Source organism: Syngnathus acus, chromosome 4 (assembly GCF_901709675.1).
Source record: "Syngnathus acus chromosome 4, fSynAcu1.2, whole genome shotgun sequence".
Taxonomy (NCBI): Eukaryota; Metazoa; Chordata; class Actinopteri; order Syngnathiformes; family Syngnathidae; genus Syngnathus; species Syngnathus acus.
The window spans coordinates 9,353,298-9,378,463 of NC_051090.1; the positions used below are offsets into that span (position 1 = coordinate 9,353,298).

At 38.9% G+C, this 25,166-nt stretch overlaps 3 protein-coding genes, 1 long non-coding RNA gene and 5 other non-coding genes across 14 annotated transcripts; 4 read left to right on the forward strand and 5 right to left on the reverse strand.

Moving 5' to 3' along the window:
* Positions 1-37: 37 nt before the first annotated feature.
* Positions 38-5,226, reverse strand: cluap1 (clusterin associated protein 1). 3 transcript variants are annotated; one of them, XM_037250005.1, is made up of 13 exons: positions 5,160-5,226; positions 4,700-4,741; positions 4,435-4,546; positions 4,068-4,152; positions 3,784-3,963; positions 3,419-3,514; positions 3,245-3,328; positions 3,038-3,171; positions 2,650-2,791; positions 1,797-1,869; positions 1,561-1,698; positions 1,361-1,410; positions 38-877 (listed from the first exon to the last, which is right to left on the reverse strand). In XM_037250005.1, exons 2-13 carry the CDS (start codon positions 4,719-4,721, stop codon positions 707-709), a joined length of 1,287 nt encoding a protein of 428 aa, XP_037105900.1. In that variant the 5' UTR covers positions 4,722-4,741; positions 5,160-5,226; the 3' UTR covers positions 38-706. The 3 variants fall into 3 exon arrangements, with proteins under 3 accessions (XP_037105900.1, XP_037105901.1, XP_037105902.1); XM_037250007.1 differs by lacking the exon at positions 38-877 and adding an exon at positions 929-1,219; XM_037250006.1 differs by lacking the exon at positions 5,160-5,226 and having other exon boundaries at positions 4,631-4,735.
* On the forward strand, positions 216-5,248 carry LOC119121925. Its single transcript, XR_005097782.1, has 3 exons — positions 216-264; positions 4,682-4,773; positions 5,142-5,248. It is a non-coding gene; the product is annotated as an uncharacterized LOC119121925 (long non-coding RNA).
* A 1,046-nt stretch (positions 5,249-6,294) lies between these two features.
* On the forward strand, positions 6,295-6,408 carry LOC119122427. The gene has a single exon (XR_005097891.1). It is a non-coding gene; the product is annotated as a U5 spliceosomal RNA (small nuclear RNA).
* Positions 6,409-6,935: 527 nt separating this feature from the next.
* Positions 6,936-7,049, forward strand: LOC119122428. Its single transcript, XR_005097892.1, has one exon. It is a non-coding gene; the product is annotated as a U5 spliceosomal RNA (small nuclear RNA).
* A 527-nt stretch (positions 7,050-7,576) lies between these two features.
* On the forward strand, positions 7,577-7,690 carry LOC119122429. Its single transcript, XR_005097893.1, has one exon. It is a non-coding gene; the product is annotated as a U5 spliceosomal RNA (small nuclear RNA).
* A 582-nt stretch (positions 7,691-8,272) lies between these two features.
* Positions 8,273-8,487, reverse strand: LOC119122414. The gene has a single exon (XR_005097879.1). It is a non-coding gene; the product is annotated as a small nucleolar RNA U3 (small nucleolar RNA).
* A 669-nt stretch (positions 8,488-9,156) lies between these two features.
* LOC119122388 lies at positions 9,157-9,320 on the reverse strand. Its single transcript, XR_005097859.1, has one exon. It is a non-coding gene; the product is annotated as a U1 spliceosomal RNA (small nuclear RNA).
* A 258-nt stretch (positions 9,321-9,578) lies between these two features.
* On the reverse strand, positions 9,579-12,387 carry LOC119121801 (galectin-8-like). Of its 2 annotated transcripts, XM_037249721.1 has the most exons (11): positions 12,094-12,387; positions 11,736-11,881; positions 11,540-11,652; positions 11,295-11,451; positions 11,142-11,228; positions 10,957-11,043; positions 10,777-10,869; positions 10,603-10,698; positions 10,348-10,448; positions 10,105-10,279; positions 9,579-9,987 (listed from the first exon to the last, which is right to left on the reverse strand). In XM_037249721.1, exons 1-11 carry the CDS (start codon positions 12,152-12,154, stop codon positions 9,841-9,843), a joined length of 1,263 nt encoding a protein of 420 aa, XP_037105616.1. In that variant the 5' UTR covers positions 12,155-12,387; the 3' UTR covers positions 9,579-9,840. The 2 variants fall into 2 exon arrangements, with proteins under 2 accessions (XP_037105616.1, XP_037105617.1); XM_037249722.1 differs by lacking the exon at positions 11,142-11,228.
* A 2,194-nt stretch (positions 12,388-14,581) lies between these two features.
* slc5a5 (solute carrier family 5 member 5) lies at positions 14,582-24,225 on the reverse strand. 3 transcript variants are annotated; one of them, XM_037250114.1, is made up of 16 exons: positions 24,139-24,225; positions 22,702-23,071; positions 22,110-22,175; positions 20,776-20,827; positions 20,469-20,536; positions 20,168-20,322; positions 19,611-19,751; positions 19,344-19,473; positions 18,999-19,087; positions 18,683-18,795; positions 18,096-18,166; positions 17,849-17,935; positions 17,561-17,757; positions 17,308-17,405; positions 16,977-17,062; positions 14,582-15,767 (listed from the first exon to the last, which is right to left on the reverse strand). In XM_037250114.1, exons 2-16 carry the CDS (start codon positions 23,068-23,070, stop codon positions 15,690-15,692), a joined length of 1,800 nt encoding a protein of 599 aa, XP_037106009.1. In that variant the 5' UTR covers position 23,071; positions 24,139-24,225; the 3' UTR covers positions 14,582-15,689. The 3 variants fall into 3 exon arrangements, with proteins under 3 accessions (XP_037106009.1, XP_037106010.1, XP_037106011.1); XM_037250115.1 differs by having other exon boundaries at positions 14,582-15,760; positions 16,976-17,062; XM_037250116.1 differs by lacking the exons at positions 18,999-19,087; positions 19,344-19,473.
* Positions 24,226-25,166: the final 941 nt, after the last annotated feature.

Here is a 25,166-nt window from a genome sequence, read left to right on the forward strand (position 1 = left end):
AAATTACAAACAAAGAAGAAAAAAGAGTGACAGGTGCCATATCGCAACATGCAACACCAAGCGGCTGCAGCGCTTTTCTTTCAATATGACGCCAATGTCATGGCAATAATGCATCAACAATTACATTTCATTGCGACGTAAACACCAAAGAAAAACACGACACAAAGATTGGTGCGTGGTTGATTTTGCACGAAGATCACATAGTGATGGGAAATCCCACATTCCTCGAAGTCTAGTTGTTACCACTGAACGCAGCAAGTCAAGGTAAACTATTTTAAATAAATTAATCGTGGACTAAAGCTCGTAAATAGCAATCCTCAGATCTGATGCATTGAATGCAAGTAATTAGTAATTGCAGGAGTTTTGAATCAAGTCTATTTGCTTCAAATATTTTCTGAACTGCTAAGGATAGGCGATCTAAAAGTTATATACTTAATTACTGCTACTGTATTGTTATGATGTTATGACATCAATGTTTATGAAAGTAGTACACTTGTTTTTCTTATGCTAAACCGATCCAGTATATAATATAAGAGCATCGAGGTACAGAAAACCACATCAAGATGCTGTGCTCCCATAATGAAATCTTTAAATGTTACGAGTCAATACAACAAAAAATAACATCTACGATGAGCTAAAATACAAAATAGAATATATGACAGAGCTCATCTGTATTTGAGTAGAAATAAACATTTGTTTTTGTAGTTCAGAAGTCATTGTCACTCTCGTCGAAAAGAGGGGGTCTCGTGCGTCCTCTGGAGGAGCGAGGTGCTCTGGCCACACGGTCCTCCAAACTGTCATCATCTAACTCTTTGCTCTCATCCTCGCCTTCCTCCTCTTCATCATCTTCATCCACTTCTATCTCACTGTCTTCTGACTGAAATAGAAAAAAGGTAGAAAAGCCATTAAAAAAGGGCCATATCGTATTTAATAGTTGTATCTTGACAGGAAACACACTAAATAAAACAAGCACTATTGATGGTAAAGAATTTCTGCTCATATCCTGAAACTACAATTGCAAATTAAAGTGTACACTAATTTAAAGGGGGAAATCTTACATGGGAACTCTTATATGATCTGGATAATCCAATGACAGAAAATGTCAGGGTGGATAATCTAATTTTATTGCACAAAAGTACAAGAATAAACTACTAGGCGTTGGCCCTGCACAAACCTGTCCTTTCAGTTGTTTTGGCCTTCTGGAAATTGCTAACGCAGGCTTTAAACACAAAGGTGGGTGCAAAGAGATGGGTGAGATAGTAATGAAAACACAATCCTTGAAATAAAATACTGAAGAGGCTCTTCTTTGGATAGAGATAGCAGCTGTACGTGCTGGATACGACTTTGTGAAACTATTTACCTCATCACTGTCACCCCCCTGCATGTTCCCGGTGAATCTTGTTCCTCTTCCTGGAAGAAAATATATGGACATAAATTGGTGATAATTCAAAACATATACTCTGAGTGTTGCAACTTGCATTTGGATTATTCTAATATTCATCAGATTTCGTCCCACATGATAGTTATCGCTCAACAAATAAATAGCTCGAGATGACATACCGAATAAATCGCTCATCTGTTTGGCAGCCATCGAGCCATTTCGAGTGGGCCGCGGATTCGAGGGTCGAGACTCTTCCAAATCACTGTCCATATCACCTTCATCCTCAAGAACATCCATGTCGGAGTCCACATCTTTCACTGAAGCAAATTCATAGAACGAACGCAACATGACACTTGTCAACTCCATCCTATACTTAAGTGGCTGATTGGATATCAACGTTATTGAGAGTTCTCACGTGAGCTCCTCATTAGATCTCTGTCCTCCTCCTTCAGATTTTGCTGCATCATCCTCAGAGTGTTTTCAGCTTCCTGCGAGGGGAAAAAAAAGACATCATACAATAGATAGTAAGAAATGTGAGGCACACAGCCGATCCATCCATTTTTAATTGCGCTTGTCCTTATTAAAGTCACGCGTGAGCTGGAGCCTTTCGCAGCTAACTTTGGGCAAGAGGTAGTGTCGCATGTCAGTTGCAGGGTGTATATAGACAAACAATCATTGTTATAACTCACTTTCATTCATGTCTATGCATAATTTCGAGTTTTCAATTCCCCCAACATGCATCTCAACAAGCAGGAGTTGAACATGCAAAAGTCCTGAGGCAACATTTGAACCTTTTGACAAAGAGGCAGATGAGCTAACCACTCACTACACTGAGCTGTCCATTTTAAACTAAGTAATCAAACTGGAAATTATATGACATTTAGAATAGGTTTTGAGAAGTTGGAGATAAATAAATTTTCAGACTAACCAAAGTGTGGATAATTAGGCAATGGGCATTACAAATCAGCCCCTTTGGTTGTTTTTCTGGAAATTGCTAACTTGGCCTTTAAATACTCTCTTAAAAACATTTCCATCTTATTTACTACTTTGAGTATGTTTCTGTTTAGAAATCTTTCCCATACATCCCATCAGTTAGTTTAGATATTTGTTAAAACTCAAATGTGACACCAAAAGAGAACTCAAATGTGCCACTAAAAGAAAGTTGGGCTTCGGAGAAAATACAATGAGTGCCACTTAAATGAAAAATTCCGATCTGTATCCGCTCTAGAACCACCCACAATGTGAAAGCAACAATACAAGTCACCCACCTCAAACCGTTCTTGCTCCAGCTGATGGTAATCTTCGAGTTGAGACTCCAGGAAACAAAGGTTTTTAAACTTTGCCACGTAGATTTCATACTGCTTCTGCAGGTCTTCTTCGATCTTTTCATATTCGTCCATGAAAGCTGGTCTAACACAGACAAGCATGAAGAAAAAATGTTTTAAGAATTACTTCTGTTCCTATGGGCCTCTCAGACTTTTTTCATTTAACAGTAAATAAAAAAATGTATGTTTTTATTTTCATTTTCTCTCATAGGAAAGAGATTTATCAATTCATTTAAATTGTCATTTGCACATTATGCTCTTTCGTTGGCTTTTACTGTGTGAGAGGAGAGCTCTGCTATCTGGTCCATTTATGGCAACATTGTGAACTGACCGCACACTTTGCAGCGTTTGAAGTCTCTTCCGACTCCTCTCTAGTTCCTGTTTCTTCTTTTCTATTTTGGCATCTAGATTGGCTTCATCAGACACAATGTTATTCAGCATTTCTTTGGTTTTCTCCACCGTTTCCTTGAGAACAAACATAGAATACATGTCAATTCCCAATTTTAAACATATTTAGTAAAAGAAAGAGAATACTGACCAAGGCCTCCCTGATGGCTACTCTCAGAGCCTTTTCAGTCACATCGATCTCCAGAGGTCTCGCAATGGCCGCAGTTCTCTTTTCCTAAACATAATACGCACACACACACGGACATTCTTAAAGACAACAAGGACTCACCATCGATTAGATGAGATACTGTGTGGTTGCATTCACCCTAAGTTCCACCTCCTTGCCCAGTAAATCATACAAAGATGCTCCTTTTGACGTGACCTCCGAGGCTAGGTGCCGAGCTTCTTTGAGGTCAGAAATCTAACAGGAAGACAGAGGGAAAAGTACACACTTGTGATACAATTCCAGATGTTACAGATTTTAAAATAGAAACAATGTGGGTGGGTGCGGGTAGGGGCATACAATGTGTAATAAAAAAATATTCATTATAAAATGATCTGATTGTTGTAGTTTTCCGTGGTGTGTATATTAAATGCAAACTCTCTAAGAAATACTGCATGAGAAATAGTTCTTATTGTTTTCGTGGAAACCCAACTGATTAAATTGCTTCATATTAATAAGCATCTTACCCGTGAACTAATGTCAAACTTAAACTTGTTGCTGTCCTCTTCAACTTGATCTTCCAGCCCCATCTGCTTGGTCTTCATCGCGCTGTACAGCACTGATGTGATCTTTATCATCTCTTTGACTGCATAGCCGTCAGCCTGGTAGAGGCGCTTGGTGTTCAGCTTGATGTGCGCTTTGGTTGCCTGCAACGAGTTCAGAGAAGTGAGCAGTAGGTCCAACATTGCACAATGTTAAAACAACTTCTACTACCACTGTATTGTTTTATATGCTTAGGACGACACATTACCATGAACTGAGCCACGGCCTTTATGAAGAATACTCTGTCCGACTCTGTCCCTACATCTGGAGGAATATCCATCTGAGGTTCATATCTACATATTGGAATAGGGTGCAAAATGAGAACTTTCTTCAAGGGGACTTATTACAAAAAATAAATAATTATGTGTTTACACTACTGCCTCTAGTCTACATATAAGATTAAGATAAATAATGTTATGTTTTGATCTAATCACAACAATGACTCACCTGCAATAAAAATGCACCAATGATCAAAACAATGAGGTAGAACATAATTTCAGTTTATATTAACAAAAGTGTTAGTTCCTGTTTCAGTTAGAGATACACTAACATTCCAATTAGATGAATGGATGTACCTTTTAACGAGCCATAACATGATTTCTGCCACCAGATTGAAATTAGGTGTTCTGAAATTCTCCATTGAAATCAAGCGGGGATAGCCCAAAGCTCTCATCATTTCTGTGAAACCTGCCATTGGAAGGTGTTGAACATGAACAAATGTGAGAGCATACGCAAGAGAGGAGAAACATTAACAAATGTGAGATCACATACAAGAGTGCAAAAACATTCAAATTTCTTGGGTTTGGTTTGTGTATGTGACAGATGGTGAGGATGGCTTACTTCTCAAATCTCTGAAAGACATTGTGACCCCTGTTGTCCTCACTGGTTTGCAAAGGGGTTGGAAAAGCACAAGTGTAAGTGACAATGAATTTCAGTTCTTGCAGATTTCAATAGCAATTGATAATGTTCTATACTGTATAGCAAAAATGCTATCCAGAGAACGCTTGAAAGCCAACATGATAACATCGCTCGATCGTTAACACGTCAACTTTCAATGCACAAAAACAAGATTTTTTTAATTAGACGATTTTGTGGCCAAATACATTTTTAAGGCACATTACCGCATGAAACTAGAGACCTTTGTGCCTTTCGGGAGACAAGGTTAATGGAAAAAGCGAAGTGAACGCGTAGTCGGTGAAAATGCACAACCGACTGTGTACAATTTAATAATCTTTTCCCGGTTAAAAATTTGTTAATAGTCATTTGAGTGTACTGTTTACAGGGAGTCGCCAGGGGTTACCTGTTGATGAATCTGTCGGTCAGTCGCCCTCGGAGATCTACTACACGGAAGAGCCAGTGCCGCTCGCCCAATCAGAAATTGCTATGCTCCATTCGAGTCCAATGGGAGACGAGGATGTTGAGCTATGTCACTGTTTTTGGAATTGTGAGGCAAGCTCAAGAAATCAAATGTTTAGCGTGCCTGTGCTTTCTATATTTTATTTTGTTTTGCATACAATACATATTTATTTGTAAAGCGCATCGTACAACAGCTGAAGCTGTAAAAAAAAAAAAAAAAAACACTTTACATGGCCCACCCAATTACTTAACTTGAATTAGGGTGACCAGATTTGGGTTTCTGAAAAAGAGGACACCATTTTTTGGGAGGCAACAGTGTTGCCCTTTCTAGTGGTTGGACGTCTGGTTTAATTTAAGGGAAAGCCAATCGGGTATGTTCATACCCGGTGCAACAAAAATGATATTAACCCTCGAACGCCACCATCGCAGTGGAGGTGAATTACACCCCAACCCATGCCAGCAACGTCAAAAGCCTCGATCATTTGTGCCACAAGGGAGATACAGAACATTTCTGAAGACTGGTTTAAATTATCTATCTAGGTTGACAAATTACGATTGTATTTTGTTTCCAGATTTGTGTAGATTAAAGTCGTCAAAGTACATCCATACCAGCCGTTTTTTGTTAATTACTTTCTTTTTTCAAAAGAAAAGGTTTGATGTTAGTTGTTTTAATACAGCAAAACAAAAACAAAAAATCGCATCATTTTCCGTTCTCCATTTACCTACACTATAAAGAAAAACTAATGGCCAAAAGGTACGTGAACCCATAGAACTGGTTTTACTTGCAATACTCACACCCAATCGATAGGCGACGCTGTTGAAAGAAAAAGAATCGAGTGACGTCATCGTGTACCCACTATCCTTTGCGCCGACAGTGTTTACGAGGACGAACTACATTTCTGAACACCAAATACTTGTTTGAACTATACATCTTAGTTGAGTGTTAAGGCCTCCTAAATATAGCAAATATATGAAGATCTATTATTTTTATTAAAAGGAAATGGTTGCTAGGGTGACACCGCCTGTTACTTTGGTGAGACCAGCAATGGGGTGGCTCGTTTGGACAAGCCGAAATCAGTTCACTCTTGTTTCTCTTCAGATCGTATAAATCTTTCGCCTTTTACTAAAGATTTCCGTGGGGAGGAACAACAAGAGTATATCTCAATTTTTTGATGCTCTGCGAAAGCGGAGCTTCCTATCTTTGTCAATGAAAATTAGCTAACATTTCTGCCTTGATGCTATTAATTCTGCTATAGTTTACAGACCAAAAACTATAATTTAGGCCTATTTTTTTTATTTACGCAAGTTAAGTTCCAGCAAAATTTGTTAAGCTTTAGTGACAGCTTTTGGTAACATCCACCCGTTCAAATAAAAAGCTATCAATTATGCATTGAGCAATAAATTAATACATTTTCTACAAATTTATACTATGTGGAAGGAACAATAATCGGAGCCATTTAGCTATTAAAGCATTAATTATTAAGAATAAAAAAATGCCCTCGTGTGGCACAGAAGCTAACTGCAAGTATTATAACCCGCATTTACGATATAGTTAATTCGTCATTTTAGCACAGTATGTGTCGATGTTGAGTGTTAAGGCCTCCTAAATATATGAAGATCTATTATTTTTATTAAAAGGAAATGGTTGCTAGTGTGACACCGCCTGTTACTTTGGTGAGACCAGCAATGGGATGACTCGTTTGGACAAGCCGAAATCAGTTCACTCTTGTTTCTCTTCAGATCGTATAAATCTTTCGCCTTTTACTAAAGATTTCCGTGGGGAGGAACAACAAGAGTATATCTCAATTTTTTGATGCTCTGCGAAAGCGGAGCTTCCTATACTTGTCAATGAAAAATAGCTAAAATTCTTACCTTGATGCAATTAATTCTGCTATAGTTTACAGACCAAAAACTATAATTTATGCCTTTTTTTTTTATTCACGCAAGTTAAGTTCCAGCAAAATTGGTTAAGCTTTAGTGACAGCTTTTGGTAACATCCACCCGTTCAAATATAAAACTATCAATTATGCATTGAGCAATAAATTAATACATTTTCTACATATTTATACTGTGTAAGGAACAATAATCGGAGCCATTTAGCTATTAAAGCATTAATTATTAAGAATAAAAAAAAATGCCCTCGTGTGGCACAGAAGCTAACTGCAAGTATTATAACCCGCATTTACGATATAGTTAATTCGTCTTTTTAGCACAGTATGTGTCGATGTTGAGTGTTAAGGCCTCCTAAATATATGAAGATCTATTATTTTTATTAAAAGGAAATGGTTGCTAGTGTGACACCGCCTGTTACTTTGGTGAGACCAGCAATGGGATGGCTCGTTTGGACAAGCCGAAATCAGTTCACTCTTGTTTCTCTTCAGATCGTATAAATCTTTCGCCTTTTACTAAAGATTTCCGTGGGGAGGAACAACAAGAGTATATCTCAATTTTTTGATGCTCTGCGAAAGCGGAGCTTCCTATACTTGTCAATGAAAAATAGATCAAATTCTTGCCTTGATGCTATTAGTTCTGCTATAGTTCACAGACCAAAAACTATCATTAAGGCCTTTTTTTTTTTAATTTACGCAAGTTAAGTTCCAGCAAAATTGGTTAAGCTTTAGTGACAGCTTTTGGTAACATCCACCCGTTCAAATATAAAACTATCAATTATGCATTGAGCAATAGATTAATACATTTTCTACAAATTCATACTATGTGTAAGGAACAATAATCGGAGCCATTTAGCTATTAAAACATTAATTATTAAGAATAAAAAAATGCCCTCGTGTGGCACAGAAGCTAACTGCAAGTATTATAACCCGCATTTACGATATAGTTAATTCGTCTTTTTAGCACAGTATGGGTCGATGTTGAAGTTGTAAAAATTTAAGCCATGTAAATATATACAGCTACAAGGTACTTCAAAAAACATGACACGTTAGCCTTTGTTAGTTGAATTAATTCGATGATACAGTTAATCATAGCGTGAGAAACATTAGGAGTACGTCACTACATGTGTTTACTACTACTTAGTTTTTATTTAACCAATTTCAAAGAACTACTCTGATCATGTTCCTTCCCTCAATGCTCCACAAGGAAGCATAGAACGTTCATCAATAGCGGAGAATCTATGATAAAATCATTATTCTCCGCTAGCTTCACGCTCAGGAAGGAACATCAATTCTCATCATCGTAGTTAACGAGACCGTTCACTTTAGAAACACATTTCTCAAGTTAAAAACTATAGAAATGATCCCTGAAAGTATAGTCTTAACTCAACAATGAGGGGCGGCGGGAAGTCATCTGCGAGTGTACCATTTTTACCCAGAGGGCAACTTCACTACAGCACGACTAGTAAAGGACTATGTTTAGATTGGAGTAGAAAGAGTGCCGACGTCATTTGGCAACACAGCCATGATTGGCTGAGCGCTCGATCACGTACCCACGATCCTTTGCGTCAATGTTTAGAACAAGCAATTTTTTTAACACTAAGTATACTTGTTTAAATTGTCTAAATTGTAAGGCTTTAAAACTGACTGTGTATACTAGGCTTTTGTTTTAAACATGAAGGCTTTTATTTAAAAATGACCATGTAAAGGTTTTAAAATTAACAGAGGCTTTTAAAAATGCCTATAGTAGCCAAACAATCAACTTTACATTGTAGACACGTTTCAGAATCCACCCGCCGTGAGCACTGATAATGCTTGCAGTCACCAGAAAGAATATTTTGTATTGCCCATCCATCCATTTTCTGTACAGATTCTCCCCACGGGGTTCGCGGGCGTGCTGGAGCCTATCACAGCAGTCATCGGGCAGTCGCCGGGGGACATCCTGAACTGGTTGCCAGCCAATCGTAGGACCGTTAGGCATGCATAAAAGTGGCCGATATGTTTTGTATTTGAAAGTAAAGGGTAGGATTCTTCTGCTATTCACACTTAGATCAGGGGAGAGCGCGGACGCAGTCCCCCACTACCAGAAATTACGCAGTCGAGATTCCCACATTTGGGGAATTCGCAGAGGTCAACACACCCGGAGTGCAATGGTTGAGTCTCACTCTGGGTGAACCATCTTCTTGATCATGGTATCACCCCTGCCAGGTAAGTATAAATTCATCATGTCGCCGGGCCGGTCTCTTTTCCGCAAACACCACCTTCAGTCAGGGGCTAATTTGCTGCAAAAGTGTGAGCACACATACTCAGTGGATGAGGCGGCAATCGTAGAACTGTTAACAAGCCGCAATAAACGAAACGCGAAGTAGGGAGGGATCACTATTAATATTCTTTGAGATTGTACTAATGCATAATAATGGATAATAATTGACCATTAAACCTGGTGCAAAAATAACCAACTTAATGAAGAACCATGCTTTTGTAATGTTTTATTAGACTAAAATGGAGACAAAAGTTTGACATTAGAATGGAGAAATAATTGAAAAATAACGAAAAAAACGATCAACATCAATCAACTTCTGGAGCTTCATTTGATATATATTGTTCAATGATTTAAGAAAAAAACATCATGTTAGAGTAATGTAACAATCTTTCATATTCATATGTATGGTTAGAATGCTACGAATGCAAAATGATATCCAGACAGGAAATGCTGTTTCAGACGTTGAGCTGATGTCATATCAGGGTGACATTTGTCAGCGTTGCGTCAAAATGCACACTCACACGCTTGATCTTGTCTAGGCCAGTTCGGTACTTGTAGTCTAGGTTGACGCCGCCGTTGAGGGTCACGTGGAAGGAGTTGGCGTCACATTGGATGCGGATCTGAACATTCAACAAAATGGGGAAGCAAAATGGTGACTGAAAGATCAATCAAAAAAGCTTCGAGCAATTAATGTTGTCAGGAAAGTGTGTGTTAAATGATATTGTGATTCTTGTCACCTCAAAGAACTGGCCGGGTACAAAGGGGAAAGAGGCCAGCTGGCGCTCCTCCTTGCCATATTGGCCAGACAGCAAGCTGTTCCGCACAACCACGTTCACATCTCCTAACCAGTTGAAGCGAAGGCTCACTTGAAGTGCGAAGAGGCCATCGTCACCGGCAAGGTTGACAATAAACCTGCAATGCAAAAGAACAAACATGTTGTCGTGGCAACGGCCTTAATTGTGGGGCATGTGTCCTAGTACCGTTTTGCGTTCTGCCAGAATTTTCCTTTGACAATGATGATGTTGCCCATCCTGAGACCTCCCACCAGCTTCTCGCTTAGACCCGGGCCACTCTTGGAAATCTGACAAAAAGAAATGCAATAGAATGACTACAAACGACTGAAAGTGCAATGGTGACTTAAGTCAAATTACAATTATCTCAAGTTTGCATGGGTTGAAATGTTCAAGTGAATACTGCTTGACAGCATTTGCGGGGGGAAAAAAAATCAGACATACCTCAACACGTTTCATCATCACCGTATGGGAGCATCTGACTTTACCAGGTGAACATGGCAGGGGATTGGTCTCAGTCTTGCTGGCTTTCTCTGGCTTCTAATTAAAAAAAAAAAAGTTGCCATCATCACAAGGCCACACTCCTGGTCAGTGCCTGGATGGGAGGAGAACACTCACAGGCACCACCTTTCCCGCAATGGCCATCTGGGTGACGAGCTCCACTGCATGTTGTTCACTGACGTCCAACTCTTGATTTTCTTTTGGCACCACCTGAAAGCAACACACAATGTGATCAGCTCCACCTCACTCCTCCTTTCTTAAACACGATGGACTCGAGGTTGCCCCGTTTGCACTTACCACCTTTTCCACAATGGCTATCTGGTCGATGGGCTCCACTGCCTGTTGTTCACTGAAGTCCAACACTTGATTTTCATTTGGCGCCACCTGAAAGCAAGCAGTAACGTGATCGGCTTCACCTCACTCCTGCTTTCCTAAAAGAATGCTACACACGATGGACTCGAGGTTGCCCCGTTTGCACTTACCACCTTTCCCACAATGGCTATCTGGTCGACAAGCTCCGCTGCCTGTTGTTCACTAAAGTCCAACACTTGATTTTCTTTTGGCGCTACCTGAAAGCAAGCAATAATGTGATTGGCTTAGCCTCACTGCTCCTTACCTAAAACAATGCTACGCACAATTGACTCAAGGTTGGCCCGTTTGCAGATGTAGTTGGCTTTGGTGCTGTCGCAGTCGTAGTCGAACCAGCGACCCTCAGCGCGCGTCACCATGGCGCCACAGTGTGCACCCCACTTTCCATAACCATAGTTGTTTGGCTGGTTTCCCCCCCAGTTCCTGCAAACAAAAGCCTCATTTAGAGATCCGCCAAATCTACCTAGCAAAATTTCTGGGTTAAATTTGAAACTTTCTGAATGCCACTCACGCCATAGATTCAGTGAAGAGACTTTCATCAGTCCAACTCCACACTCCCTCCGTGTGCTCGTCCGTCAGGCCTAGCCAAGCCTTGGCCTGTCTGAATGTTGTCCTCAGCCAGTCCTATAGGAAATCAGAAAATACACAACTAGGCAATGGTTGAATGGAGGGAGAGCACAGCTGAGCGAGAGGTGTGATCATGTGACCTTCTCATTGCCATCCAAAATGCTCGTCAGCTTGCTGTCATGTGACAAACAGAAGGCATTTGCCTCCCTCCATGTCTTGGTGTCGCTGGAGAAGTAGTAACACTTGTCCCCATACTCCAGCCAGCCCTTTGAACACTCAGACTGCCCTGGAAAGGTAATAACCCAAAACCATGACCTCTTAGTATGGAGACCAATTTTGATTTGGTTAAGCATTATTTGGATGTTTCTTTCAATATATAATTTTTCCAGTATTTAGTTCAAAATCCGATTTCTACTTTTGGTTTTCAATCAATCAATCAATCAATCAATCAATCAATCAATCAATCAATCAATCAATCAATCAATCAATCAAGCTCACCACGACTCAAAGGGAAACAAAGCAAAAGAAGAAAGAAGAACTCTTTAGGTTGATGGATCATCTTGAAGCTCCTCTGGCTAATGCTCCGTGGAGGTCGACTTTTGGATCTAGTCAGTTCGGTGCGATGCTTGGAGTTGAGTTGCGCTCGCGCACCTCCTTTGTGCTGCGCGCTACAAGCAATGACGACGATAACGACACGCCCGCAACAAAGGGCGAGGGACACGTTCAGCGGCGTATACTCTTTTTATCGAAGGGTGAAAAAACCCGCACGCAATAAAATCATTATCATAATCATAAAAATATTATTCGTCATAAAATGTTATAAATCGTGTTTCAGTGTTCTTAGAAAAGATGAAAAACATGTGGGTATGTGCGTGTGCGTGTGTGTTTTGACCCAATTTGAGTTATTTTTGACCCAACACTTTTATAAATAATAAAAAAACATATAATGTTATCTATTTAAAATATATATTATCTAGGTGTTTTCCATGACAGACACATGGAAATTTGGAACAATAGTGTCTATGGTCTTTTAGTGTAAAGAAAAAAATATATATATATATTACATGAAATATAGGTTAGTGCATTTTGATATACCAGACCTGACCCCCGATTTACGAGCCGTCATTTGGTTGATGTGTGGCAGTGAACTCGAGTCAGCTCAATCATCAGCCGTTTTGCTGAGGAAAATACAGTTTGCTTGTTGCTAACAGATAAGACCAAATATTGTCGACATGTAAACCGTAGGTCAGGTCAGGTCTGCAAACACCAGGTACCTGGCGCCGGCGACGGGCGTGTGGACCCTTTCTGGTGGTTCGAGCGCAGGAGTGTCCGTCGGGGAGCGGGGGTAACGGTGCTGTTGGTGAGAGCGCTGTAGTACAAAATCCCGGCCAATTTCGAAATCCCCCCCGGACATTTTTCTTTGTCTCAAAAGTAGGACATGTCCGGGAAAAAGAGGACGTCTGGTCACCTTAACTTGAATCCAATCATCGAGAAAGGTGGCATTAATTTGAAGCTGTCATTGCAAACAAAAGCAAAGTATTAATTAAATACCAGTTGGCATGTATGTTCAATAACCCCAGTGTCATTTCACATTAATACACACAACTTAATTTTCTGATTGTAATTGTTTTATTTTCTTTGTATGTTTGGATTACTTGGGTTAATGGGTTGTTTCCAAGATCTGGTGAAAATTTCATGTCAATTGCATCCTTTGGAAATATATTTACGGTGCAATTTATTAACTGCATAATATTGAGTTCTCTGCTGGTTGCACACAGCAGTTGACTTGATGGCCACAAGGCGGCGACAGCGCCCAGTGTTTAGCAGAAACGTGTTTTTTTTAATTTTTTTATCCGCATTGCTATTTGCTGGTCTTAAGCTCAGCACCATGGACCCAAGCGGTGAACAGCCTCAAAACAACCCTGCGACAGGAAACCAATCTCCCGTCCCTGTCCTCGACAGTAAGCGATTGAAAGAGCTGGAAAATGCTGCTTTGCAGACCACATTGATATCACAAATGGATTCAGAGTCGGGGACGGAGGTCGTGAGTTCGACCGATCTGCCTGCCGAGCAAGAGCAGCTGAACGGCTTGAGCTTGAACCACCGTGCGGAAGAAGCTGTGTCGGCAAGAAATACGGAGACTGCGCGCGTCGAAGAGGAGAGGACCCTGACGGACCATTTGAACAAACGATTGCTGTCGTCTTTCCTGGAGAAGCTAAACAAAAGAGACTTGGCGCTTCCCGGAGTGGAGCGTCTCGACTGCGCCGTAGCCGACGAGGACTCGAACAGGGCCGCAGAAGAATGGTGACTCACCGGGACGCCGGTCCACGCGGAAGTTGCTTCGAGCAATTGAAGGCACACAACGTCACATCCAAGCTACACCGGCAAATGCTGCAAAAAATGCAATGTTGATTTTGTACTCTCGATAATGGTCAAATACGAACTAAAAGTTATGCTTATTGTAAATTCATTTACTCCACAATTCGCCCATTTATTTAATATTGAATGCTGTGTAGGTTTTCTGCCATTGCGCAACACATGGTTCAAAGAACTCATCACAACTGAAACCTTTGAAACTATTTGCAAAATAAAGTATGAAATATCACAGTGGACAGTTTGTTGTTGAATATTAAGGGTCGAAAAGAGCTCCAACCGTGGCACAGAAAGCTTTGCCTAGTTCCCAAACAGACGTAAAGAGGAGTACAAAACATGAAAATACCCCAATTCACAAATTTATTCTTGGTGCTAATGTGACATTCAATTCTATCCTATTGTGATGAGTGATTTTGAGCAATAAAGGTGTTCAGTACTCAGTAACATGCTGCTGTTTTGTACTTCTGTAAATAATTTCCCTGCTCTAATGATCATTGAGTAGATTAGTTTTTTTTAATCACAGAAGGCAATTTTAATTTATATTTATGTATTTAAAATACAAATATAGACTATTTGTCACAGGCCGCATCGTAGTCATAGTTTCCTTCGGAGGGCCATTATGTCTACCCGAATAAATGTATGAACGCCTCATATTCTAAACAGTATAAGCTACAAAACAAACTGACAAATAACTCGTTTCAAATTAGACTAGTAAAGACTGTTCAACTATTTGAAAAATATTATTTTTAAAAGTTAAGACAATTTGCAATTTTAGTAATGACATGAATTTGATGCCCAATATGTCCACGGGCCACATAAAATGATGTGGTGGGCCATATCTGGCCCCTGGGCCTTGAGTTTGACACATGTGGACTACACCTAAACCAATCTTTTCAACCTTTGGTCTCAATCTGCTTGTATAAACAGAAGGTGATTTGAATTTCAATGTATACTTATGTATTCAAAATACAAATACAGACTACATCTAAACCAATATTTTCAATCTTTGGTTTCAACCTACTTTTCTTAAATGTGTTCAATACTTACACTACCGGTCAAAAGTTAAGGGTCACCCATACAATTTAGTCTAAACTTTTCAAGTCACTGAATGACAGCAAGGGATAAGACAAGTGTCTGCTTGTGTTACTGTGGCCACAAGAAACCCGACACTACCGAGCAACCTCATCTCTCCGCCAAATTTAATTTTTTATTGTGACATTAGATAGCCTGGCCACACTTATAACATTCCTAACATTCATCACCTCTTATATTCATTTGGTTTGATCACAACCAACATTCTTTCAACATTTTGTCAAGAAAAATACTGGACTCATTTACACTAGTAATAGTCTTCCTTGAAGCACTTGGCAGTTCTAATATAGAAATTTGTATTGGAACTCCAAAACCTTGACAGCTGACATAAGGCTGGCACAGAGAGAGGCAAACGGACATTGTTTGTCGAGTCTGCACTGTGACTCATTACAGAAGTTGACTGAAAGAAGAATTTGGTTGTTAAATTATATTACGGAATCCCATCAGGCAAAATAGAAAACACGCAATTAGTTCTGAAACAATGCATTTTTACAGTATGTTCTTGGGATAAAAACTTATGTTTACACTTGCACAATGGACTTAGTAGTGTTAGTTTTCTATTTCTTTTATGTGTTTTTTTATCATTTTCTTGCAGCTCCAGCACAATGGACTCAGTAATGTTAAGGTTTTCAATTTCTTGTATGTGGGTTTTCGTCACTTTGTTGCAGCTCCATCATAGGCACACACTCTCTTTCTGTACACATACCCTGAAAAAGGAAAAAAAGGAGTTGTAACTGATGTTTTCAAGGGTCACTGTCAGTCGTGCAGCCAAAATTGTATTCTGTATTGTTGGTTTAGAATAATATAACTCAAGCATAAGTAAAAAGTAGCAAAATGATCAATTTCTCAAATTTTGCTATTCATAGGCATATGTGAATTACCGTATTTTCCGCCCTAAAAAGCGCACCGGGTTATAAGGCGCACCTTCAATGAACGGCCCATTTTAAAACTTTGTCCATATATAAGGCGCACCGGATTATAAGGCGCATAAAATAGAAGCTATACTGCATCAAACTGAGGTTGACTAGGGTTGCGGTATGCATCCACTAGCCAATAACCAACGAGCCCTCTGTAAACAATCGCGTTTCTCAAACGATCTCCTATAAAATGATCAGAACTGACTAAAGTTCGATCTAACGCATTGGTACTACTTACCTATGTTTCCCTTCCATATCGATCCGTAGATTTACTCGAAACATTAACAGAGCAGCCTATTTTGACATGAAATAGCCTGGTACGTATAGCAGCTATCGCAATAGCATTAGCCATCCGCAAAGTCTCACGAGCCTCATGAGCCTCAGCAAAGTGTAAACAATCGCGTTTCTCAAACGATCTCCTATAAAATGATCGGAACTGACTAAAGTTCGATCTAACGCATTGGTACTACTTACCTATGTTTCCCTTCCATATCGATCCGTAGATTTACTCGAAACATTAACAGAGCAGCCTATTTTGACATGAAATAGCCTCGCGGGTACAACAGCTATTCGGTGACGCCCCCTGACTACAGTTGCCGTAATGCTGGGAAGCGATGCAACCTTGTAATTTACTAGTCGTACTAAAACGTACTGAAACATTTTGGCAGAGCACTGTGTACAACCAGTATGGATCAACAAATTCATCAGTTGATCCATATATAAGGCGCACTGGCCTATAAGGCGCACTGTCGGCTTTTGAGAAAATTTTAGGTTTTTAGGTGCGCCTTTTAGGGCGGAAAATACGGTAATTAGTTCTGACAATGCAATTCCAAATATAAACATTTTTATATAAAATATATGTACAAAGTATATATAAATATATATATACAAAATGGTAGAAGATTTTTGTTGTTTATTTTTATATTAACAAGTCCATTCATCCAACCATTACTATTTATTATTCTTGAGAACTCAAGGGAATATGACATCATCACTTACCCCATGCTGTGATTGGATGACTGCTTGTTTCTTACCCAAGTCCCACCATAATAATCCCTCTTTAATATTGGCTCTCTTCGTTGGTCCTGCATTTTGGGAGAAATATGGTCACTTTCACAATAATGTGATGTAAAAAATAAATAAATTAAATTAAATTAAAATGAAAGAAATCCCATAAAACTGATTCAACCTCCATAAACGCATCCCTCATATTTACACTTATTTTTGCCAAAAGACACGAGAAGATATGCGCTCCAAGCAAATGTGAAATAATCACGTTGCTTAATCTATTTATTATTGCGCCCTAAGTGTCTTTATAGTGTATGCTTACCTGTCGCATAGCTCACGAGGAGCCCAACTAGTACAACTGAGCTTGTTGCCAGGGCACCAAAATAAAGATAGGAGATGGAGTACAAGTTATGCAGGCCCCTAGATGTTGGAAAAGATATCCATAAATAGCTTTACTGTCTGGATGTCTTGGACATTACTAAAATCATCAGATCCACACATATTTTTTACTTGTGTGTATTTAATTAATTTTAGTCTGGAAAAACAATGACAATTGCTTGTCAGGTATAACTGACTGTGGGTTGTCGTCTTGAGGTAGGGTTGACATCGCATGTTGATGATGAGTGCCATTCAGGGTGATGTTTGCAGGTTCACACTTGTTTCCATAATTAGGCAGCACGCCCATGGTCCTTGGACTGGGTGGGTAAAGAGTGGAACCAACGGCCAGCCACAACGAGACACAGTAGCCAGTTGCTATTCCTAGGTATGTTCCCTGAAACGTCAAAAAGTGCAATTCAAATTTTGGAACAATTATTGAAGTGTTTTCTAAAGCTCCATTATATTGCATAAAAACAAAACCTCACCACTCTATTTGAGGCAGGAAAAAACATCCCCAAGATGAATACACCTAGTAATGGACCACTGACCACACCCATGATTGTCAAGGACCCCTGAAGAGAGAGCACAATTAACAATTAAAATAAAGACAAATAAAGAGTCTGGAACAAATGAGAAAAATAACAAGGAAGTACAGCAATTTGGAAGTCAACCAGAACGGATTCAACTTTCGAAGGTGATGCCATACACAATATTGGTAATTTGATTATTTACCTGAAGAACTCCCCAGTCCATGAATGAGGCTAGAGCAGCTACGATTATACAAGCAACTCCATAGAAAAAGGCTTGAAAAAGAATAAAAAGAAAGAATCAGCATTATTTTGTCCTCACTGTATGTGAGCTTAGTCCAGTTTAAACAAATAGGACTAAGGAAATGGTAAAGGAATGAATGGATGACTACCGTATTTTCCGGACTATAAGGCGCACCGGACTATAAGGCGCACCTTCAATGAATGGCCCATTTTAAAACTTTGTCCATATATAAGGCGCACCATTAATGCAATCACAATATAATAACTTGAAATAGTGAAAACAATAACAATATATCAATAATGTTAATATCACACAACACACAAAATAAACATGTAAAGCTTAATTTAATAAGTACAAAACAAAACAGTCAGATAGATCAGTAAACTTTAAAAGTTAAAGATTAAAATAATAACAAATTAACAATTTTATGAAAGTTGAATGATTTTTTTATTAGATGTGACTATAAGGCGCACCGTCGGCTTTTGAGAAAATTTGAGGTTTTTAGGTGCGCCTTATAGTCCGGAAAATACGATAGTATTCAACCTTACACAGCCCTTTGGAAATGAGGAGTTGTTTCTTCTGGCTCAAGTGGTGCACATATTGTTGAAAGAGGTCCTCCATTGTGACTGCAGCCATTGCATTGATACTTGTGGAAACTGTGCTACATAAGATACAATATAGATAAAGGAAATTCTTTCAACATTTCATTTTTTTTTTTTTATCATTGCAGTACTACAAGTGACAAGTGATTCCCAACCTACTGTATATCTTTGCTCCTCTAACAATGCCTGTTTCATATAGTGACGGGCAGTCCTATTAAACACTCGATTTTTTATTTTTTTTTTATTTTTGAGATTGAAATACCTCAGAGTGCCACTGTATGCACAGGCCAGGAAAAGACCCGGAAAGCCAGTATGGTTCTGGAATATATCCAGCACAAAGTATGGCATATACTGCAACATGAAAATGAGGAGAGATACAAAACATTAATGCCAACTAATTTTGAATGTATTTTCACAATGGCTAGCTATATCTATCAGTTTTCAACACTGTATTGTATAACTTCATCGAAACTGAAGCACTTATACAAATGAACCACTAAATTATGTTTGTTTGCTTTTCCATCAAACTGGTTTATCACTGATAAAAGCCAAAAAGTGAAAACTATGGTAATACCAAGAAGACAACACCAAGCTGCATTCAACTTACTAGATCAGGAGAAGACACTCTGCCAGAAATCAGTGGATCACATTTGATATAATAAGCAAACATGACGATTCCGCAGATAACTGCACTCCCCACAATTAGGGTCAAACCTAATTGGTTGACAAATATTGCCCTGCAAGAAGTCATAATGCCAAAAAAAGAATTCTGTGAAGCCAGGATTAATTAAAGGATGGGATTCCGGTTATGTTTTATTTATGGTATATTACAGCACTGGTGGAAATTAGCATAAGCATTACCAAAATGACTCACCACTGGGCCTCTCTTTCGGTTCTGCAGGAAACATAACGTTGGACTTGAGCTTGGTTTACTCCATACATGGATAGCCACAAAAGTGAAGCCCCAACAGTCAAGCTCCAAAAGGTGTAACGTCGTCGTGGGTCGATGTCAAAACTGTACAAACGTGATCCGAGGATAGCCACTTTAAATACAACTAGAATTAGCAATTTCTGGAGAAATTGTATTGCACATAAAAGTGTATTAGAGAAGCATTTTCCATTGATTACTGTTTATTAACTAATTACTTTTGTTTATTTGATATTGTTAAGTGATTAAAAACACCTTGACAAAGGAGGCATTGATTCTAACCGTTTCCAAATAATTTCAGTTACTTGTTTGGTCATTCATTTCTAAAGTAAAAACAAGTGTGTGTTTTATTTCCCAAAACTCAAAACTTAACCAGATAAATGCAGGTAATGCTATGCTACATAGTGCTCCACACATATGCTATGCAGGACCTAGCAAAAGATCAGCTGGCTCTATTGTCATACAAAGATTACTCTTTGACTAAGGAAGGTGTTCTCACTTACGAATTAAAATTAATCCGTGATCCATTGTTTGCAATTTCCAGCACTGCTGCAGGACCACCCACCAGAACGATGCCACGGATATAAATTGCCACAAAGCCAGAAAACATGACAACAATCTGGAACACATCTGTCCAGATCACAGCTTTTATGCCCCCCTATAACAGACCAATAATACAAGGGATACTTAGCCACACAGGAATAGCTTGAGACATGTGTAACGAGTGTCTAGTGCAGTATTTCCCAACAGTTATTGAGCATGGATGGGAATGACTAGATTGATGGAAATGATTATTGACTTTACCAGGGTTGTGTACACGGTGCAGATAATTCCGGTAGAAAACAGGGATATCCACATATTGAGCCCAGTTGCTGTGAAGGAAAATAAAGAGAGGAACCTTGGGTGGAAGCCACTAATTGCTAATATGTGGTACATCAAATTGTTAAGGTCAATCAGACAAATGAAACCATTGTTAATCAATTTAAACAATGACATGACAATTTATAAGTTGCTACACTGTTGTTGTCTTTGGTATTAACAATGTCAAATCTCTTGACTGCCCAAAATAAAATTCAACAAAAATGTCATCTGAGCAAGCCCTCTTACCCACCTTGGTTGAGGATCAATGCTGGTGCAAAAATGACTACCCCTGTGTACAGCACCTGAGGAAAGCAAATAAACAGGGAAACAGTTAGCCGATTGACCACATCAAATTGTCAGTAGATGTGATTGTTTGTTCATCTAAATGTCAGCGGAGTTGTTCATCAGTGACACAGAGGTCAAAGGTTTGCATGGATTTAATGATTTGGAGTGACACGGAGGGTTTGATAAACTTGTTATTCATGTTATAGTTATTTGATATATAGTTTATATAGTTATATAGGCCTGTGGAATAATTGGAACTGCAACTGAGTCTAACGTCAGCGCCGCATGCACTTCCGGAGTCAGCAGTGGCGTTGTTTACAACAGAGGACAAAGATTTCGATCAATTTAATGATTTGGAATGACACGGGTGGTTTGATAAACTTGTTATTTATGTTATAGTTATTTGAATAAGTGTCAATATGTTACATCAGGAACGTTCTCAGTTCCTCGTTTGTGTTTATGTCACGTTAGCATAGCCTGTTGTTGCCTATTCATGTCTGTTCTTGGTGTTGTATTTTGCCAAATAAAGTTCCCCCAAAAATGCGACTGGTACGCCGATGCAACTTATATATGTTTTAATTTTAATTTATTATGCATTTTATGGCTGGTGCGACTTGTACCCCGGAGCGACTTATAGTCCGGAAAATACGGTAATAGTAATTGTACAGTCTTCCTTTTTAAAACCGATTCTACAACCAATTTAATATTGTTTATTCAACCACAATGATGGTAACAATTTGTAGTCATTTTCATGTTGAACTATTTATACATGATTTCTGTTGGGATTATGCTGATGTCAAAATTGGTGGATAAGATGATGTGCAAATTTAACTTGTCTGATAGCGGCAAGTACAACTTTTGAACGTTTTAGTTTTAGTTTAGTTTAGCAGCAAAATATATACATCATATTCAGTACAAAAGTATCCACATAAGGCGAATAAAAAAAACAAAAACAATAACACAGAAACAAAACAAAACAAAATGAAAAGAGCCCTAAGGCTCAAAGTTCAGAAAGCTGATCGAAAGGGTTAAGGCTGAAGCTAAATAGCTTGTAAATGCCCTAACCTGTTTGCCTTTAAGTCTTACATGTAGGCATATGCAGTACACATGCATACATTCAAATACACAAATGTATATATTTACAACACCTAGTGTTCATACATATACATACATGCCCATATACACGCCACCTACCACCTATACATTTAAATACACATACACAAATAGAAATACAAAATGTCCCATAGGTCCTGATTTAACTGAGCAAATAAAACAAAAAAGTGTGTGTGCTTGTCTTACTGTCGCCGCAAGAAACTGGAAACTTCCCAGCACCTGCATTGGTCTGCCGAACCTCATCTTCAGATACTGTGATGGGCAGACAGGCCACACTTATAACATTCCTGATCATTCTTCACCTTTTATATGTATTTGGTTTAATCATCAGATTCATTATCAACATTCGTTCACTTTGTTAGACGAATACTGGACACATAAGAAATAGTTTCCCTTGAGGTACTTCGTAGCACCAAGCAGTTACACTGGTCAACATTTTATTTACAAAATGTTTAAATTAAAAATTGAAATATATTTAAAATAGATTTAAGTAAACGGTTGTAGATTATTTTTTTGCGCTGATTCTGATGTCTGACCTTGTTTTTTGGTCTAGGACATCATGTTTTAATAATAATAATAGTAATAATAGTAATAATAATAATAATGTGCCTTCCTCCAGCAGACAGAGCTTTGTTGCACGTCAGACAGACATGTTTATAATTATGGGCATTCCGTCCCATGGTCCAATTAAAATGTGAAATAAAATTACGCTGTTCATCTTGCGTGCAATGCAATTTATACAGAATTTACATTCATACAGAAGAAAGTCAATTACAACCTGATTGGTGCTTGTGATTCCAAGCCGAAAGAAAACCGGCAGGAACAAGTAAGCAGTCATCACAGAGTTGATGCTTTGTCCAAGGCACATGTAGAGGAATTTGGATCCATAACGATAAGTTTCTGAAGGAACTCCCAAAACCTGAACCGCTGACATAAAGGAGGCACAGAGGGAGAGTCCGACGGGCACCGCTGACATACTGCGACCGCCAGTGAAGAAGTCATCGGTGCTATCATTGTGAGGCTGCTTCTTCAAAACCTGATAGAGTCCTATGGCCATGGAGACCAGGAGCATCAAACCAAAGACTACATAGTCAGCCACAGCAAAGGTCTGTGTGGTCGGCTCGCTGGCTGATTCTTCTTCCATCATTCTACGGGACAAAAAACTTAGAATTTGAAATGATATTTGGACATACCGGTGGCACGATGCGCACTGGTTAGCACGTCCCCCTCACAGTTAGGAGGCTGCGGGTTCGATTCCACCTCCAGCCCTCCCTGTGTGGAGTTTGCATGTTCTCCCCGAGGCCGCATGGGTTTTCTCCTGGCACTCCGGTTTGCTCCCACAGCCCAAAAACATGCATGGTAGGCCGATTGAGCACTCCAAATTGCCCCTAGGTGTGAGTGCGGATGTCTCTGTGTGCCCTGCGATCAGGTGGCAACCGGTTCATCCGGATGTTTTCTAAAAGCATTCATCCTACTGCCCGATGACTGCTGGGACTGCTGCGGCCCCCGTGGGGACAAGCGGTATAGAAAATGGATGGGTGGATGGATGGAATTATCAACATAAAGTCCACCTCCAAGAAATGTAAGACGAGCCCCACTTTTTCAGTCTTATTTTAATGCAAAAAACACCGTCTTATATTCGGGCCAATCCGGTATTTTGTTTTGGTGAGGTAGATTTGCAAGCTATTTTAATCCATTCTAATAGTTGGGTGTGGATTGATTGTTTATTCAGACTAATATTGATTGACTTGAGGAGTCAGAGATACGTAAATCATGCTGGTTTTTTTAATCGGAAGCTGCGACGGGCATGTCATTGTTTTTTTGTTTTTTATCTCGTGATGGATAAGTCATTTACATAAAAAACATTTGAAACAACATTGCAGTAAGTTCTGCAATTAGCTGCGATGAAACTTGAGGGTAGTCAGATATCAGTAACACATTTTGGTCATTATTTTATCACAGGAAACTAAATTATTAGAAAACTGGTCGAATGTTTGACAGGTTCTTTTTACATTCTTAAAAAAAAAAAAGAAATTCAAGAAAAAATATATAATTGAAAAATATACTGGACTTTCAAGTGCATCCGATTATTTATTAATACTTACAATTAGCATTATTATTATTTCGCAAGCAATTGTGTACTTTGATAGGCTCCCTCGTAACTCACATGTAGTTAAAAATGTGAAATAAATGAATGATAATCTTAAAGACTCACCGTTCTTGGGTAACAGCTTATGGAGTTTGTCAGTTGGAATGTGTGATCATCTGAACAGCTGCTCTCAAGTGTGCTTGTCTAGGTTCCCAATGCTGCAAGCCCTTAGAGAGAGGTTGGTCAACCCATTATAAAGCAACCCCGAGGATGTTTAAACTTTTTTCCTGTTTCCATGTCCATGTAAATTAAACTATTCAACAAAGGCAAAACCAACAGTCTTTTAATACATGCTATTACTGAGTGTGAACAAGTGTAAAATATTGAGAGATGACACTGTAACTTTATATATACAGTACATAAAATATTTGCTGAATGTTTTCCCTAGATAAACATGATTAAGGTGTATTTATTTTGTATTTTGGTCATTTAGTTCCTTGTCACTAAGTGACTTCATCCATGTTCATGTTGTTAAAGTGAATTTCATTGCATGATTAACATTGGTGTATTTATTTATTCGGGTCTTTTGGCTCATTGTCACGAAGTGACTTCATCCTTGTTATTTATGTTTTAGAAGTAAATTTAATTGCTCCTGCTTTCTGGATTTTGAATTTAGAAAATAAAAAATAAATAAATCAATAAAATACATTTATTTTCTTTCTATTTTCCATTTTTAGCCAAAAAGATGAGAAGCTCTGTGGGAGTTTTGCATTCCCCAACATTTGTGGGCCAAACAGTAGGAATATATATACCTATAGTTTACAAAGCCAAAGAACAGGCTAGCTTGATGCGCATCGAACACGTGTCAAACTCAAGGCCCGGGGGCCAGATACGGCCCGCCACATCATTTTATGTGGCCCGCGAAGACAAATTGGGCATCAAATTCATGTCATTACTAGAATTGCAAATTGTCTTCACTTTTAATAGTATCTTTTTTTTTAAATATTTGACCAGTTTTTACTCGTCTGATTTGAAAACGAGTTATTTGTCAGTTTGTTTTGTAGCTTTTACTGTATATAATATGAGGTGCTCATACATTTATTTGGGTTGACAGTCATAATGGCCCTCTGAAAGAAGCTATGACTACAATGCGG